Source organism: Gasterosteus aculeatus, chromosome 3 (assembly GCF_964276395.1).
Source record: "Gasterosteus aculeatus chromosome 3, fGasAcu3.hap1.1, whole genome shotgun sequence".
Taxonomy (NCBI): Eukaryota; Metazoa; Chordata; class Actinopteri; order Perciformes; family Gasterosteidae; genus Gasterosteus; species Gasterosteus aculeatus.
The window spans coordinates 5648335-5666647 of NC_135690.1; the positions used below are offsets into that span (position 1 = coordinate 5648335).

Sequence of the window (18313 nt, forward strand, 5' to 3'; positions counted from 1 at the left end):
TGTATATTACCTTTGGCCCAGTTGGCCCAGATAACCCTTGGTTACCCTTAGGATTTCAGAAGGAATAGAGAAAGAAATATCACAAGAGGCCCAAAAATGGATGACCATGAAAGTGTGACTTTGGAATAGTTCACTAAGCTCACTCTCAGAGAAAAAATATTTTGAGGACCATACCTTTGCTCCCACTGCTCCAGGTAGACCTGGATCCCCATCCCTTCCTGATGGACCCTGGACACGCAAACACAGACAGACACAAATAGATCCCGACAAAAAGATGAGTCACAGGAAAAAAACAGAAAAATGAGATGCTCAGCCGTTCATCCAGCCCTTAGCCATTCCAAAAGGTGACAGCCTGTCGGTCTAAAGGAATACCTGTCATGACTCAGTTTCCTTAAGTGATAAGATCATCCATGCCGATATGAGTCTTTACAAGAATGTCGACCATCATACATAATGTTCACACAATGTTGAACGATTATTGAATTGCTAGTCACAGTCTGGTATTACCAACTCCAATATCTATCAGTTTATTTTAAGATATTTGTCGTTCTGCATTCAGCTCAAATTTGACGTGAAGCAGTGGAATCAGCAGCCGTACCGGCACGGATGATGTTGTCCTCTGTTTTCTTATCACTTAGCAGGAAAGTTGAAATGATTCCTTTAAAAAAGCAGCATCAGACCAAAGTACAACAAAATCTCTGTACATCTTTTGTACAAAATGACAACATTTGTTACCAATAGCCTCATACTTTTTTAGTAAAATACAAAATTCCAAGGCACACTGACTTATTGACGGCTGACACATGGCTCATGAGATTACTGGTTAGTAAAAGGTGCCACGGTTGGCAATATATCTGCCAGTAGATCCTTTGAGCACTTTAATCCACTGCAGAATATCTCATTAACAAGTTTTGCCAAGGCTATCAGAATGACAAAACGTCATTTTGTTTCTTGCCTAATCCAACATTCCCATACAGTGATCAGTGTACCTCGGTGCTTTGCATCGACTGCAAACAGCCTTTAGCATTGTGCAAACATTGCAGCAAATTCTTATGCTGTTTACATGTTGTCATTCGCCAATGACAACATGTAAACTGGAAGTCAGTGAACCAAAGCTTATTCTTAACAAAGCAGCTCATACAGTGCGTAAGCAAAAACATTGGCTGGGGGGGAGGGCGGGGGGGGGGGGGGGGGGGCGGGGGGACAAAGAAAGCAGTGACGCACACAAACACATACAAACAAATTCAGCCAGGTAGGTAAATAGAAGAATAGAAAAGCTGTGGTGGTCTGTCAGCAAATAAGACAACATGGTGTACAGTCATTATCTTGAGTATTGTGGAAGTGAGGTAAAGCCGGGTTGAATCACGATTGGTTTAAGTTAAAAGCACCTTAGATTGTTTCAGATCAAATTCTTCTAATATAGATTATAATACATGGTATTGTCTCAAGAGTGTTACTTCCTCAATACACAGGCGTTTGACTGCAACTCTGCCTTTTTATTGTTTGCTAGTTCACCCAGCAAACCAGAAAAATATACCTCGCCTGAACCCCAAGCAGACCCAAAGTCAGGCCCAGAACCAGAGGCAAAGCTGGACTTGGGACTGAACCCAGAGCTGAAACCAGAGCCGAGGTCATAAGAGAGCCCCGAGCCCAAACCTGAACCCTCGGGCCCAGAACCACTATACCAATTCTCATCAAACATCTGAAACAGAGTGGGAGGAAGGGAGCACAGAGGGGAGGAGGAGAATGAAGAACAAGGATTTGGTGTAGGAGTTAAAGAAGAAAAAAGAAGGGAGAGAAGAGAGAAGGAGAATGAAGACTGACTGATCATGACACACACAAATGATAATCACTACGATATTATTAGAGAAGAAAAAACCTGAAGGTTAATTTGAATGGGAGGGAAAGCTGGAGAAGAAGAACGAAGATGATTAAACAGACAGGTATAAAGCATCATCACAATATAAAAAGGTAAAGGCAACGTATTTACATATAAATCATGGAATCGCAAAGATAACCAAACTTAAACTAATTAAAATTGACAGAAATTAAAATCATATTTTAAAGCACAGATTTTCTTTTCAACTTAGATCTGGACAATACAGACAGTGTTTGATTAATATCCTGTGTCTTTCCTTTTCTCTGGCGAGTCTGATCATTGGTTGAAAACAGAGTTTCAAACATTGATAGGTTTACTCAAAGGGCTGGTGTGTAGAAATGTGATTTAATGATGATTACCATGTAGTCATTACTGCCCGTGCATGAATGAATTCATGAAACTATGTTTTGAGGCTGTGACATTGCTAATTATTTGCAACGAAGACCCGGCAGTCTGCAGGTGCTAGTTTATTTGTAACAAAATGAGATGGAAAATTGAACGCTGAACGTTTTTCATCCAGGGAACTCACCGGTATTCCAGGTTTTCCTCGGAGCCCGTCTCTGCCTGGGACCCCGGGTGGCCCGGAACGCACTAGAGAGTGTCCTTCCACTGTGTCCGATGATGACATGGGTCCTGGGGGACCAGGAGGACCTGGAGGACCTGGTGGACCAGGATGACCCTGTTTGAAAGAGATTTTTTTAGTATTTCCAAGCTCAAGTTTATACCGTCTGTCCTATGCTACCTTTCTCTTACCCTGATGAGATCAGTTTCACTGTCCAGCTCTTCAAAGCCAGAACCCAGGGCATCTGCTCCATACTGTTACACAGCAACACACATTCACAGAGATGTCTGTTCAAACATTTTACTTCACTCACAGTGAACCTCTCAGTACATCAATGGTTGCCAACTAGGATTGACCCTTGTCTACATTTATTACATGTTGATTTCATCTCTGGAAATTGCAGGATCCGCACACTACAAGTGCATGTTATGTGAGCACAAGTCAAACCAAAAAACTGTGACACTTACAGGTACACTGCGTGATCTGGGGGGTCCAGGAGTCCCAGGGCGGCCTGGAGGACCTGGCAGACCAACTCCTGGTTCTCCCTGTTGAGGTAATGCAATAAGCTATCTTTTACACTGAATTTGGTGAGGGATTTAAAATAGGAGTCTACTTTGTTGTGTAATTAGTTGAGACTTGTGGGCTCTACCTTCTCTCCTTTAGGTCCAGCTTCTCCATCCAAACCTAAAAATCCCTGAAATCCTCTCTGACCCTGGATGGAAAAACACATTTTAGTTATTGCATTGCATGTGACATCCAAAGCAGAGCATATAAGATGAATGACTTACTGGATCTCCTCGATCACCCTTGATTCCCTGTTAAGGGAGAGAGAAAGAGAGAGAGAGAGAGAGAGAGAGAGAGAGAGATTTTGGATCAGTACTGAATCTTAAGAACTCACACTTTATCTCCTGACACACACAAACACACCTGCTGCCCGTCTCTCCCTGGCAGTCCCGGGGTTCCAGGGGTGCCTTGTGGTCCTTTTGTCCCTCTTGGACCTGGCTGAGCTTGCCCAGGTAGAGGGCTGTAACCTGGGCGACCGGGCGGGCCAGGTGGGCCAGGTGAGCCTTTGGGTCCAGGATCTCCACGCTCTCCCTTTGACCCATGTCTGATATTGCCCTTGGAATTCAGATTGAATATGATTTACATAGAATAAAATAACTTAGACTGCAATTAAATAACTAAGCATGTATGTCAAAGGTCTCATAAGGTTTTAAAAAAGCATTGACAACAATATGAGAGTGTTGAAAGATTGGTGATAAAGTCCACTCCAACTCACATCTTCCAATCTCTCCCCTGCCTCTTCCGTCTGATGCTCTGTGCACAGCATGTGTCATCATCAACAGTTTTTTCCGAGCATGTAAGGTAACATTGTAAAAAAGCATTCGACAAGCATGATACAGATATATGGACGTGACTGATGAAAATGTTTTGTCGTTTTCATTCCGTTCATTGTCGATATACGTGATTTATGCTGCTTCTGTTGCTGTTTTAACATATTTTCTCATCTGCGTCTAGCAAAAAAGTGTATTTACAGTTACAGCGGTACTTAAAACTGATTTTTTCCCTATTTAACTACTATGCTCTCTCCTCTAGGTTTGGCACGACTCACGCATTCACATCAATACTATAGTACATGCTGTCGGATGTTAAGCTCTTGGAAATTTCCCCAGCCCACGCTTGTCATGCTAGTCCCAAACGCCTGCTCCTCCCAGCTAATCACAACATTCAAAATGAGTCCTTGCAATGATGTTGACCTTGAAGTGCAAATATCAATACTTTGTTTGTCATGTACATAAGTTATCTTAGAGGTTCATTCTGACCTCTGATCAGCATTTCTGTTCGTGTCTGGTGACCGGAGTCCTCGTCAAGCTCCGCCTTCTGGGCCTCAGTGGGCGGAGCTATTACCGGAAGGCTGTCCTCCTCCTCAGGGAAACCAAGACGACGAGTAAACCTCAACAGCCCAACCACATCAAAAATGATTCTTTGTTGCAGTTGACACACCCTCAGAAAATTCTGATTCAATTAAACTATTGGTCTGCACTGTTTGCTGATGAAGGTCTCCGGACATCTACCAACACTTTGATATATCTGGTAACAGTTATTTAACTTCTGAGGGACCGTTTCCTTTGAAGCTTCAAAGTCATTGCTGATTGTGGGATGTTTGGGGTCGGACTGACTCCCTCGTCCGAGGGAGAAGGAAAGTTGGGACCGGAACAGAGAAGAAACAAACACGCACGCACACACAGATATTCCAACCGACTCAATGCAACTTTTTGATGTTCAGCATATTTTGACATTGATGCATTTAGAGCCTTTATAACTGCCCTTTTTATTAATTCGTAGGGGATCTGAAGAACCCAGAACCTCTGCTCACGATTTGTTTTTCACATGTACATTGTTTTACGTGTATAATGAGTTCCCAAACTGTCAAAAGATGAAGACAGAAATGTCAAAGCCATCGAATGCGTACTTGTTCCCAGCATTTCATCCAGCCGGCTCACCTTTGCTGTGCCATGTTTTCTTTTGTGTGTTTTCTTCACCCCCTCTGTCTCTCTGTCATCCAGAGCATCGTCTCCACTGGTGAATCCCGAGGCCTTTGACAAACATCACAGTATGAGTTGGTTTACAAAAACAATCATACATTTTCTACCTTAACCAATGATGATGCAGTCCGCTATTATTTTTCCATATTGTTAAGAATAACTCTCAGAATAGAATAGCATCTCTGTCCTGGAGCCAATGTATCCAGGTACAGAGCTCCAACCGCAGGTACAAGGCCGCAGTAAAGCTGGATCTGGGTCAATGTAGGTCCCACTGAGACATCAGTATTAAATTGCCAGTTAGAAGTCCTATCATAAAATGTATAAAATATGTCCTATGCCACTTACAGAGGGCAGGAAACACAAGCACAAAGTTGTCACATTACAGCCAAAGTTACGTCATTTGATATTTCATTGACGTTAGTTGACCACTAGATGGCAGTGTTGATTAATGTGTCTGATATTTGAAGACAATTTAATATATGTCCAAAAGAGCTCAATAGTAATCTCCTGCGTTCCAGCCACCTCTACCATGTCCGTGTGTGTGTTCCTCACATAAGAATCGTCGTCTTCACACTGCTCCTCAGCTGCTCGGGGGTCATCATTTATCACCAGCTGCTGAATGGATCCCTGGATCAAAGAGAGCGGATTAGATCACACTGGAATATCTAAATGTGATCTAATTTTCTGAGCTGGCATAATAAAAGGAAACATAAATTGAGTTGCAGCTCCACCAAAACAAAAGCAGCATGACAGAAGTCAGTTTTGACTTTTATTGTTGATCGTCATCAGAATCCACTTTATTTTTTCATTTATTTAGTCTTTAAATGACTTTGGTTCATATGATTTGTTAATCATTACTAATTACTACATAGATTAGTTGATTCAGAGCCACATATGGCAGAGAATATAATAACGCCTTAGCTATACAATTTTGAGGGAACTTTAAGTTAACTAGAGTATTTCAGTTTCGTGCTACTAAAACTGTACTTTAAATATAAAAAACACGTTAAAACTATCTTCACCTTGTCTAGCTTCAACAATAAAATGCTGCTTAAATGTTGATGCAATAATACTTAATGATAATAATATCATGTACATTTTCTGCATAAAAGGTTATTTTTGATTGAAGTGCATTAAAGGGCTTAAACCTGAGTATGGGTTTGATTGTTTACTTGTCGTCATATGTTCATACAGAAGTATTGTTAACACTTCATATATCTTGATATGGAAACTGGATGAGGTATCTCAAACCTTGCTATGGTGTTTACATGTTTACATGATTTTAATCGGGATATTAGAGCACATTTTAAATACACTCTTGTGAGTCAACCTTGATCACATATTACTGACACACACTTCAAACATTGGAGAACATGAATTTTCTTCCACAAGTGAGCAAATCTGTCTGCAGTCCCTGTTGGACTCATGTTCAACACTCGCACGAGTACGTGTTATTAAAAAGGGCCCCTTGCCTCAACGTGCAGGCAGAGTCAACAAATACTGGGACACAAACACACGCGTGCACACAAACAGAGGGTGACCCAGATATTTCACACCACACGTCGCTGCTCCTGAGCATGAACATATTCCGTCGTCATGCATCGGATAACCCGTTCAGAAATTCAGGCTCCGCTGAACAAAGCAGAATAGAGCGGAGTTGTCCAGTCACCATAGCAACAAGTGAACGGCGGCTTGTATTTGTGTGCGTTCATGAGTGGAACATAATAAATGATAATATCAAGGAGAAGAGAGTTGTAGTAAATGAGTCTTTCGTCCTTTGATTTCTCTGGCAGTTTCCCACAGACAGTTTTCTGGAACTCTGCTTTGAGTTTTACCGTATCACGGCATAACGATTGACATGCCGGGGGACTCAGAGGCCCGAGTCAAACGCTTTATGTGGCCGCAACTAAGCCTTGCTGACGTCTCAGACTTCCTCCTCCGCCATCTGCTTACTCCTCCGTCCTCTCCTCCCACACTCCCATTTCCCCCCTCTCCCTCCCTCGTCACGATGTCTAGTCTTTCCTCCCATCTATTGCTTCCCCTCTCTCTCTCTCTCTCTCTCTCTCTCTCTCTCTCACTCCCTCCGTCTCTCTGCTCCTATACAGCTTTATCTAGTTAAATATGCTAAATGGTAATAAGAGGCCGAAACACAACTTCACATGCCTCCACACACACACACACACACACACACACACACACACACACACACATACACACAGAAACACAAACAAATGTAATCCTAACCCAACCGCACACACTGATATTGATGCATGCCGCCAACTTTATATCTCCATCCTTCTCCTCATCCTTTCTTCACTCACCAAAAACTTTTCGAGCCCCGTGCTTCCACCATTGGCTACAAAAACACCTGAATTGTGAGAGAAGTTCAGTCTTTCGGGGCTCCGCGAGAAAGTGGTCCTCACGGCCTCTCTGCAGTCCATGTAGAGACGCACCTCGTCATGCTCCACCACCACCTGATGGACCAATTCTCATGGTTGACAATAAAAAGGAATTCTGTCCATTTTGAAGATGGTATTGTGAAGATGGCATGCTCCTTCTTTGGATTAAAAGTGTTCATATCTGCTTACGTCAGACCCTCATATAGGTTCAATACCTATGCATATTCAGCGGTAAATAAAAGAGGAGTAAATTACAAAGGATACAACTGTTAAAATGTTTAAGCCAGATCCTAGAATTGTTCAACATGTACGGAATGAAATCCCCACCGTGAATCGTGTCCACTGTTGGGTCATAATCGGGACAGAAAAGGACGCAGCTAGGCTGCTGTTGGAGGCCTGCTCCCTGTCGGTGTAGTACAGTGAGATGCCCTGGAGGCCCCCATGCACCGGAGTCAGGGCCAAACCCAGCTCCACCTTCTTCTGGCCGGAGTCCGTGATGGCGAAGAGCACGCCACCCCTCGGAGTGTCCGGGCGCACCTGGATAGAAGGCAGAAGACATCGGACGTCACCAAAGGGTTCGTTTTGCTCACATATCACAGGCATCACATGAGGAATATTAACCCACTGAGAGCCACAGAAAGGGGCATTTGGAATAGGTATCACAAAAGGCATTTTCAGATGTAAAAGGAATTCAATAACGTGATGATCAGGCAAGTAAAGAAAAAGAAAGAAGAGAAAAAATAAAGGGGACAAGGGGATGACGTGACATGATCTTTCCTAACAATATAGCTTGTTCTTGAGCATAGAAAGAAATCCATACAGTGTATTTGACATTATTATAGATATTGGAGAGAGGTGCTGACCACGGTGAAAAACGTGGGAAGAAAAATGTATTAATATTGAAACACTGGTCAAATAAAAATGTTTGATATTTATATCAGACATAAATAAATCATGACATGTATCTTCATTCACCCACTGCTGTGTTTCAGAGACGCCTGCATCAAGTGACCCCCTGAATATAACAACATGTGGCTTGATTAACAGCAGCACCATGTCAGCAAGAGGAGTTTCCAAAAAAATAACATATTTCTCTTTTAACAACAACTGACAGCGCAAAGTCTTCAAAAGGTGTTTAAATGATCCAAATGTGAAGTTAGCACAAAGATACACCTTTAGCATGTCACTTGTGTCCTGACCGAATAAACCTATAGTTCGTTGAATATGATGCATTTTTTCTATTTTGTTAATACCCTTAATAACACTATATAATGAAGACTGGACTTAGTCACAATGACGATATTCACTCCCAATAACTTCACCATGTTCGTTGTTTGTATGGCTGAATCTGAATCTCTTGAACAAACTCCATTTATCTAATTATCTTGAGATCATGAAGCCTGTTATTAAAACATTTAATCACTTATTAGCAGGCCGGCAGCCAATCAAATACGTGCAGTACAAAAAGCATTGCCTTTGACTGTTATGGGCTTTCAAACTTTACCGTGGCAATAATGGCAAAATCCCTGTAGAACGACCCTGGGACGAAGGTCTTTGTGAGCCGGCCAATGTTGGCGTTGGGCCCGAAGTTGTAGGCTGGCTGGCCTTCATATCCAGGGGTGAAGGAGACGGAGGGAGGGAGGGGAACGCCAATTAACTCTGTCAGGTCCAGGTGACCTGAGCCTCGTCCTGATGGACACAGACAATGTAGAAAAGAGCATGTAAACATATGACATGCATTTCCCCCTTTGACATTAACATCCACCTGTAAGTGAACTGTACTGCTGAGGTCAGATCGAAGGGCTTCTCCTCGTCTGCTACCCGTGTGCTGCTAAATTCACACAACACATCAGGGTAGAGAAGAGAGGCTAACAGAATCATCCTGACATGGCTTTAATTTGACTTAATTTGTTCCGGGACTCTGCCCACGCCTCGCTGCTCGGCCCCGCATGGACATAATCCACCGAAACAGAAGTGCACACATAATGAGCAGCAATTAAGAGTCTTCGGCGCGTCGCATTCCCCCGCTTCCCCTCACTGAGGAGTCGGTCTCCTGTGGCGACGGACTCTCACCTCAGCATTCCGGCCAGGATCACCGTACATATCTCTGTCAAGCGCAAGCACACAAACACACACTCAAAGATCCACGCTCATCTGTATGCGTAGCGCACACATCAAACACACATCTCTCCCACACAAACCCTAGACCATGCAGAGCAGACAGGCCAACATTTGGGGGTCTCTAATTCATCAGCCTGACCAACTGGAAGCACCCCTGATTAGAGGCTCGGAGGAGTGTGTGTCGGCGTGAGGCCGTGCACTTTGGAACACCAATCACTAGAAGTGGATCTCTGCAAAGGTACAAGTTTACTGTCGCAACCAGGTGGGCACTCAAGATGTGCAAAACCAAATACGCTCACGCACAAACACAGCGAGGCCGTGGCGTCCAGATGCAGAGTCATTAGTGCTCAGCAACGACTAAAAGGCAACAGGGCATTGCTGTGAGAGGGATCACGATGCAAGCATGTGCGCTGCCCCAAACTGCACAAGCTTGACTTTTCATTCCTCCGGCGTGAGAGACACAAGTTTGAAATACAGCTGTCGACATTGCTGTTGGAATTAGTGTGAGCAGGATTCTGCAGAAGCAGCAACCTGGTGGAGATTACTAGTGAGGACTTGGATCCACGTACGCGTCTTTAATGCTGTGAAGAGTTCTCAAGGTCCATGTCGGCCAGAAGAAAGAAGGGCGGGGGAGTTACTACGAATCTCATGCACAGTTTTTGGAGTAAAACAATCTCTTTTTGTATAAAGCACTGTGTTCTTTTCAATAATAATTTGTTGACAAATACCCCAAAAAATTATCTAAGAAACTTATTTGACATTTTTTCAAACGAGTCTGATGGATGTGCAAAGGATGGAGTATAATCCATTGATGCAGCACTGGCACAAATTGTATTATTAATAAAAAATATTATTAATAATAAAACATCATAAATTCAAGTGAAAGTCAAAATTTGACTTTCACTATTTTCAGTGAAAGATGTAACAGTTTAATGGACATTTACTCATAATAAGAACTTATTTCTATATGTGTTTGTCATGTGATATTCTGCAAAGTAGTACTAGACTACAGCCCCTACTTAAAAGATTAAAGATTAAAATGTGCAATATTTCCCCGTGAAATTGACCAGAGCAAAAGTATTGGAACTCCAAACGATGCCATTCTTAAAGAAAAAATGTTACTTTTAACCATTAGCTTGGAGGCACACACACACACACACACACACACACACACACACACACACACACACACATACACACGCGCACACATGCAAACACCCAGACCTATAGAAATGAGTTGCCTGAAAGGTCTTACGGTTCTGGTTCCACTCTAATGACATCAGGTGATATGGTTTTAAGAGTACACACATTTACTGTAGTTACATCCAAGGAACAACTATTCACAAATACATCTTAACATTTTTAATGAATCACAAATTAAAAGTTTGATTGAATTCCTAAACCGATCTTCGTGAAGCAGAGTATCAATGAGGCAGTTCGGTCACCGTTCATTGCATTCATGTCGCCAACTCAAACAGTCTGCTGGTCATCTGATCTCTGAGTCATTCCGCCTCACATTTTTCCACATCAGTTCCCTCCTCCTGAAGCTAATCCATGTCATGTTGCCCCCCTGAGCATTGTATTGTGGAAACCCCCTATAGGGTTGCCATGTCTGACCTTTTAAACCCACCTTGACCCTGAAACACCACACAATAGGCTCCCGCGGCCTTGCCCACTCTCTCTGGATTTTTTAGGACTTCGGCGGATTTTATGACGAGCACATCGAGGTGCTTGGGTGACATTACAAGCCAATCAAGACTTCTGTTCCGAATTTGTGTGACACACTGGGGCATGACAGGACACCATTTAAAATATTGGATCAAAGAACAAGGAACTGAACTACTGTCCCATCAGCATGAGATACTGAACCAATGATTATCTTAGGCGAGGTAAGGAGCGGATCTTAAAGACGACATGGTGGACACAACTACATTGCTGATGCATGTTGCTCTGAGTCTGCTGGATGAGTAAAGGCAGGCGCTTGCTCGTGAGTTAGAACTATCAACTTCATGAGGCGCAACTGTGTAGTTGACTTCTTTCTGCTGCCTCCAAGTGGACAAAACATGTATTGAGGCAGGTTGAACATACATTAAAGTTACCTGACCTTTCAATTTTTTTTTTTAAAAACAACACTATCCACTATCGCCTATCCTCTCCAGCGTCTCCTCATCACTCACCGCTCTTCCAGCGTTTCAGTGCTTTGTATCGGGCCCCACCTCCTGCCTTCTCCTCTGGATGGAACAGCCCGGGTTCTGCAGTGATGCGCCTGGAGATTGGCATCTCTGGGCTGGACGTGGTGGTCAGCACGGACCCCTCTGTCAGAGGGCTGCCCTGCGGAGCTTTCTCTGCCCCCCCTTCCTTCATTAACACCACCACATCCGTCGCCCCTGTGGCGTCAGATGGGCCCAGCGGGGTGATGGATGGAGAGGGGATGGGAGGAGGAATGGAGGGAGAAGCTGAGCCGCTGCTGGTTTTGGAGTTCCCCCAAAAGAAACTCCACCACTGGGCTTGTACAGGAGAGGAGAAGAGGAGGAAGAGAGCGAGAGGGAGGCAAAGGGCTCTCATCCTCTGACTATGCCTTGCATTTATGTACAAAAACGCTGGTCCTGTTAAATGCTGCTAGTACACACATGCAAACAGGCATAAAGTCTCGTCCTCTGAGAGGATGCACATGAAAGTAAATGTCACTAATCCAGCAGGTCCAGTAAGTATTCAAGGTTCTTCTTGCCGTCTTCTCAGCTCCTTTTCCCTTTTTTTTCTCCCCTTGTTACCTCCGTCCCTCTCTGTCTCCTGCCCTGTTTTTCACTGCCTGACCTTGCTCTCTTTCCCTCCCCCTTCTCCCTCCCCTCCTCTCCCCGTGTAATTACCAACTCCCCCTCCTCTGGCACTCCATAAAACAGCAGACTTGATTTTCTCTCCCGCTTTTCTTTCTGACAGGCAGATTAGAGAGTTAGTTCACTACCCCCCCACGCCCCTCCCCACCCTTCCCCCCACCCCCACCTCCATCTGCGTGTGTGGGGGGTATCCCTCACGCCCATTGTACACCATCTGCAAGTCTACAGACACATTAAGAATAATAATTTATAATGATGTTATGAAGTGTTTACCAGCAGAAATGTCAAAAGGAAACCCTCTTCTCTGAAAACACCACAATTGATTGAAAGATACCCAATAACTGACATGTGCACCTCCACATCGGTCTCTACTAGTGATGAGTCTTGAGGTGAGATAACAAAGTACCACAATAAAACATTGCCAAGCATTGATATTTTGGTCAGCGTCAGCTAAATGACATGTAATGTATTGTAATGATATACCTTTGTAAGGACATGAGATGAATTATTACTCCCTCAACTCTCATTGGACATCAGGTCAGGTATTTGTCTTAAGAGTGGAGAAGACTGGAATTCAAAAAATTGGAATGCAAATAAGGCTACCATTTCCATTTGATACGGGCGGCATGGTGGCGTGGTGGTTAGCACTGTCGCCTCACAGCAAGAAGGTTCTGGGTTCGATTCCGCCCAGTGGCCTTTCTGTGTGGAGTCTGCATGTTCTCCCCGTGTCTGCGTGGGTTCTCTCCGGGTTCTCCGGCTTCCTCCCACAGTCCAAAGACATGCTCTGGGGATCAGGTTAATTGGGAACTTTAAATTGCCCGTAGATGTATGAATGTGAGTGTGAATGGTTGTATGTCTCTGTGTAGCCCTGCGATTGGCTGGCGACCAATCCAGGATGTACCCTGTCTATTGCCCGAAGTTGGCTGGGATGGACTCCAGCCCGCGACAACTGTGTGCAGGATAAGCGGTTTGAAAATGGATGGGATGGCATGGTGGCGTGGTGGATAGCACTGTTACCTGTGTCCTGTGTGCATGTTCTCCCCGGGTTCCTGTGGGTTCTCTCCAGGTACTCTGGCTTCCTCTGGCGATTTGGGTAATTGGACTCTAAATTGCCCGTGAATGTGTGTGTGTATGAATGGTTGTTTGTCTCTGTTCGGCCTGCGAGTGAGTGGTGACCAAGGATAGGTGGATGGGTGTCCATTTAATGATTGAGGATGATTCAATGACAACATGGACCCGCTCATTTCTTACATCTGTATCTTGGATTATTACGTATGTCTCAAAACATGAAGAAGATTTTTACTGCTTGGCTTCATACACTTCTGACATGGTTTTGTGCATTCATGTTCATACAGATCAGCAAGAATTGTTGCATTGTAGTGTTTCTCCCCCTCCCTGTTCCCTAGATTTTATCCTTTTTTCTTAGCTTCCAAAGTGAGTTTAAAACTGAAGTGGTCACTCCTTACTCCGTCCGAAACTGCATACACAACATTTGTGTTATTATCCAACATACTTTTGTGCAAATAGAAGCACTGAAGTGTGAGGCGCACGTCACGGGCTGTTGGAAACGGGTGATGGACCCGTGCCAACTTCATTTTGCCCAACAGATTTCTTAGCTGATATCATTTCTTAAAAACAACATCAACAAAAGCTAAATACTACCACACGCTAAGTGAGACACCAAAATGTGACAATTAACTTTCAGAAACTGCAAACCCAGTGTGAAAAATTTAAAGCGATACAAATCACCTTGTAAGAAGAGTTGCCCCCCCCCCCTGACACCCATTACAAAGTTTGTTTGTGTTTAAGGCATTTCTGCAGCGGTTTGAGTTTGCTGCCCGCGCAGATGTTTAAAGGATTAAACCTACCTCGATGGCCGCACCTACCGGGTAACCTGGCGAGGATCTGTGTCGGAACCTTGTCCTCTTACTACTGGAGTTTCTCAGGGTTCCGTGCTGGGTCCCCTCCTGTTCTCGCTTTACACCAACTCTCTTGGCGCTGTCATTCGCTCGCATGGCTTCTCTTACCACAGCTATGCCGATGACACCCAACTAATTCTCTCCTTCCCTCACTCGGACACCCAGGTGGCGGCTCGGATCTCTGCCTGTCTAACTGACTAATCTCTCAGTGGATGTCCGCCCACCATCTGAAAATCAACCCCGACAAGACAACTGCAACTCCCTCCTGGCTGGTCTCCCTGCCACCGCCATTCGACCTCTGCAGCTCATTCAGAATGCAGCAGCTCGACTGATCTTCAACCTTTCGAAATTCTCCCACACTACTCCATTCCTCCGCTCTCTTCACTGGCTACCGGTGGCTGCCCGCATCCAGTTCAGAACATTGGTGCTCACGTACCATGCTGTGAATGGATCGGGTCCAGCTTACATCCAGGACATGGTCAAACCCTACATCCAAACCCGCACTCTCCGCTCTGCATCTGCAAAACTACTCGTTCCTCCCTCACTGAGAGCAAAACACTTGACTAGATCTCGACTATTTGCTGTCCTTGCGCCGAAATGGTGGAACGAGCTCTCTGAAGACACCAGGACCGCGGAGAGCCTCCACATCTTCCACCGCAAACTAAAGACACACCTCTTCAGACTCTACCTCGACTAAAGACTAACAAATTGTAGCACTTAAATTGTACTTGTAACGTCACTCATCTATAGCAAATTGTAAATTGGCTTATTTGAGGAAATTGCACTTGTTCTCCTGAGTTTGTACCCTATGGTTGAATGCACTTATTGTACGTCGCTTTGGATAAAAGCGTCCGCTAAATGACATTGTAATGTAATGTAATGTAATGGATTGGTGATGACACCAACTGACAGACACTTGAACAACCTCCAAAAAGTGTGGCTGAGCTGGGGGGGGTGATGATGTTCACCAGTCACCAGATCCATCAATAAGCCTTTACGAACACGTCTGTAATTTAATCTCTGCTACAATTTATAGGATCTGATCTGTTTTTGTTAAACACACATCTTTATGGAAATGCTTAAATTCCTATTAAGCATTTAAAGACAGAAGCATAAAAAACAGCTTACTGGATAATCGCCTGGCTGATGACTAAGTCACCTGACTGAAATCAAAGATCAAAAACTAGAAAAATTAAAAAGGTTGGATGGGAGCATTGATAAAGTGGGGCCTTTCTCTCTGCTGCCGCTGACTAATCAGGGAAAGAGGGGCAGAGGCCCCGTGCTGGTGATGACAAAGGGATCCCTGTTCTGTCGTATTGTGCTCCTCTAAATGTTTCGTGAGGTCCAGGATGCGGATGGAGTTGCTGTTTAGGATTCTTGGGTGGAGGTGTTTGTTCAGGCTGATTAGGGGCGTGGCTACACCAAGTACGGTTTGATGCACTTTATTTCAACGTTACGCTTCTCGAAGAAAAGTCCTGGGGAAGACACCAGGGTTTATGGGTGCAAGGCAAACAGGGGGTGATGGGGAGAGGTACCTCTGTTGTAACGAACAGACTTACTTTTGCTATGTGATTTCTATTGTTTGGATGGCCATATTTATTCCCTACGAAAGTGGTTTAGAAGCTTGACCGCCGACAATGCAATTCAGATGAACCCCAATTCTAAATTCACGGGTGCATATAGCTTGAGCGATAGAATTTCCAGCAATACAATCCTTGATTGGATGTTTTTACATTTGACAACTTTTACGACTTAAAAGATTAAAAAGATGGCCTATTAAAGTGTTTGTACTGTTTATTTTTGTTAAACAGACTTGTAAAACAGCTTTCTTGTCCTCCAACCACTGAAGACCACATGTCATTCACCCATTCACATCCATTTATACCCTCATGGCCGGGACTCAATGCGAGGTGCCACCTGCACATCAGGACTATAATTAACCATTCATGCCAATTTGGACTAATGAAGAAGTCTGGCAAAGGACCCGTTGACATGGACTAGAGAAGCTGGGGAGAACTAACAACCAATCTTCTGATAGATGGACAACCCTGATCTACCGCTGAGCCACAGTCGCATCTTTACCTCCTAAAACACCTCCACCCTCCATTTGTTTGAAAACCGTGTGCTCTTCCTCAAGTCAAGTATTTGAATACAAACTCTATTCAAAAGACAACAGAAAACAACCAAAATGCTTTAGATGATTCTTTAGTAGATGCCGTTTACTTTCAGTTACTGTAATGCCAAAAGGTTGTCAAGCATCTCGATCGGAACCTGCGAGGGACCGTGGGAGGAAAAGGGGGAGGGGGTCTCTAATGGAGCAGATGATAGGTTTAAGATTTAAAAAGAGGGTGACGGAGAAGACTCCCCAGGGGGAGAGGCATGATTAGTCATGGATTACCGAGGGATGAGGGGGCGTGGAATGGGATGGGATGTGGATAGGTTGGAGGGGGTCAAGAAGAGAACAGGGGGGTCACCTCTGACACTGTCATAACACACAGTGGATTCTCGCTGTAACAGTTTGGGAGCTGTGGTTCCCAAACTTATTTTGTCAAGCCCCCCTTTGATGACAGGATGATTATAATTGTAATTCGTACTGTTTTACTGTGTGTGTGTGTGTGTGCCTGTGTGTGTGCGGGACTGAGATAATGAACATCAGTCTTGTAATCTTAACGTGTGGCGCTTGGTTGTCGACGAACCATGTGCACGTTTGCCACTAGTGGAGGTAAACGCAACGAGCAGATTGTGTGGCGCATTCCCTCTCTTCTATGCATGCGGACCCCGTTTAGGGCCTCTGGATTTCTCACTTCACCTCTCTCTCGCTCTCTTCCCCTCCATCCCAACAACAAACTTTAATTGGTTTACTGTTACCTCCAATCCCACGAAGATCATATTAATCTATTTTGCAAAAATAACCACTTAAATTGCTTTAGGAGACGGAGGATTTACCCGGAGAAGCTGAATTATAAATTGTCTTTAATCACTTGCTTGATGCATCGGAAACTATAACATGTGACATCAACACGGAAGTTCTACATTTGAGTCATTATTAGATTGTCAGCATATTTACAGAGAGATACGATTGCATGTTAGCGTTCTATTGTCCGTCACGTTAAAACCAGCACAACAGAGGGGACACAATTACGGCGCCACAGAAGACCTGCAACACAAGCCTCTTTACTAATTCCAGCACTCTTGCTTCACCTATTGGCCATAAACAATAATGCACACAGACTTGAGAAGACAATAGATCCATTTAGTCTATGGTTTAAACTCTGTCACGTTACCTAGATTAACGTACATTATATCATATTTGTTAAGCTGTCACTCACGATTACACGCCCCTCCCAGTGGATGCCCCGCCCCCTACGCCACAGTCAAAAGTCTGAATGTGAAAAAAAAAGATCCGAATGTCAAAATATAAGTTTGAATGTCAAAATATAATATTTAAATCTGAATATATAAAATCTGCAACCGAAAAAAAATAATACAGTGAATATAAAAAAATAAACACAAGCGAAAATAATTGAGTCATAGTTATGATTCAACTTGAAAATACTTTTCGTGTACTTATTTTTATTTTATTTTCAAAACATTTGTTTTTCAACTGAACAAAACTTTTGAGCTGGATTTGGCTCCGTTAATGAAGAGGTACTTAGGACTGTACTGGGACGGTAAAATATTTCACCTATTAAAAGTAGTTTATAATACTCCCAATAATGTCCCCTGGTATCTGCCTAATTGAAGGACATATTGGCAAGAAAGAACAAAAAGCGTTTCTGTAACAGCATGACTAACTGCACTGTTCTAAGACGCTCTCGATGGTCAAAGGCTCTTATGTAAGATTGAGTTCATTACGTTTTTTGTGTGTTTAGAAGTCCTGCGTGTGTGTTTGAGGGTGCAAGTTGGTGCCAATTAGAGCGAAAGAGGTTTTGGCTTACTGGCCAGTGATTTTGTGCCAGAAAAACACAGGAACTCATTTATTGGGCGCTACAGATGCTAACAAAGCGGATTCTTTTATGTTGAAAGTCATCCTGAGACGTTTAGGTTACTTGT

At 43.8% G+C, this 18313-nt stretch overlaps 1 protein-coding gene across 16 annotated transcripts in view; it reads right to left on the reverse strand.

Annotated features, from left to right (window-relative positions):
• col15a1b (collagen, type XV, alpha 1b) overlaps positions 1-18313 on the reverse strand; it is a 50459-nt gene that overhangs the window by 22982 nt on the left and 9164 nt on the right. For 3 of the 16 annotated variants that reach the window (XM_078098718.1, XM_078098717.1, XM_078098715.1), the window contains exons 1-17: positions 11685-12322; positions 8891-9075; positions 7714-7923; positions 7309-7461; positions 5540-5614; positions 4946-5038; positions 4265-4367; positions 3721-3758; positions 3369-3560; positions 3230-3256; positions 3091-3153; positions 2909-2986; positions 2633-2695; positions 2409-2558; positions 1538-1702; positions 175-228; positions 11-46 (exon numbers count right to left, since the gene is read on the reverse strand). In XM_078098718.1, the coding sequence (XP_077954844.1) occupies positions 11-46; positions 175-228; positions 1538-1702; positions 2409-2558; positions 2633-2695; positions 2909-2986; positions 3091-3153; positions 3230-3256; positions 3369-3560; positions 3721-3758; positions 4265-4367; positions 4946-5038; positions 5540-5614; positions 7309-7461; positions 7714-7923; positions 8891-9075; positions 11685-12072 (2073 nt within the window). In that variant the 5' untranslated portion in view covers positions 12073-12322. Of the gene's footprint in view, positions 1-10; positions 47-174; positions 229-1537; positions 1703-2408; positions 2559-2632; positions 2696-2908; positions 2987-3090; positions 3154-3229; positions 3257-3368; positions 3561-3720; positions 3759-4264; positions 4368-4945; positions 5039-5539; positions 5615-7308; positions 7462-7713; positions 7924-8890; positions 9076-11684; positions 12327-18313 lie in introns of those variants that run through there. The other 13 variants (XM_078098725.1, XM_078098722.1, XM_078098720.1 and 10 more) reach the window with 7 other exon arrangements.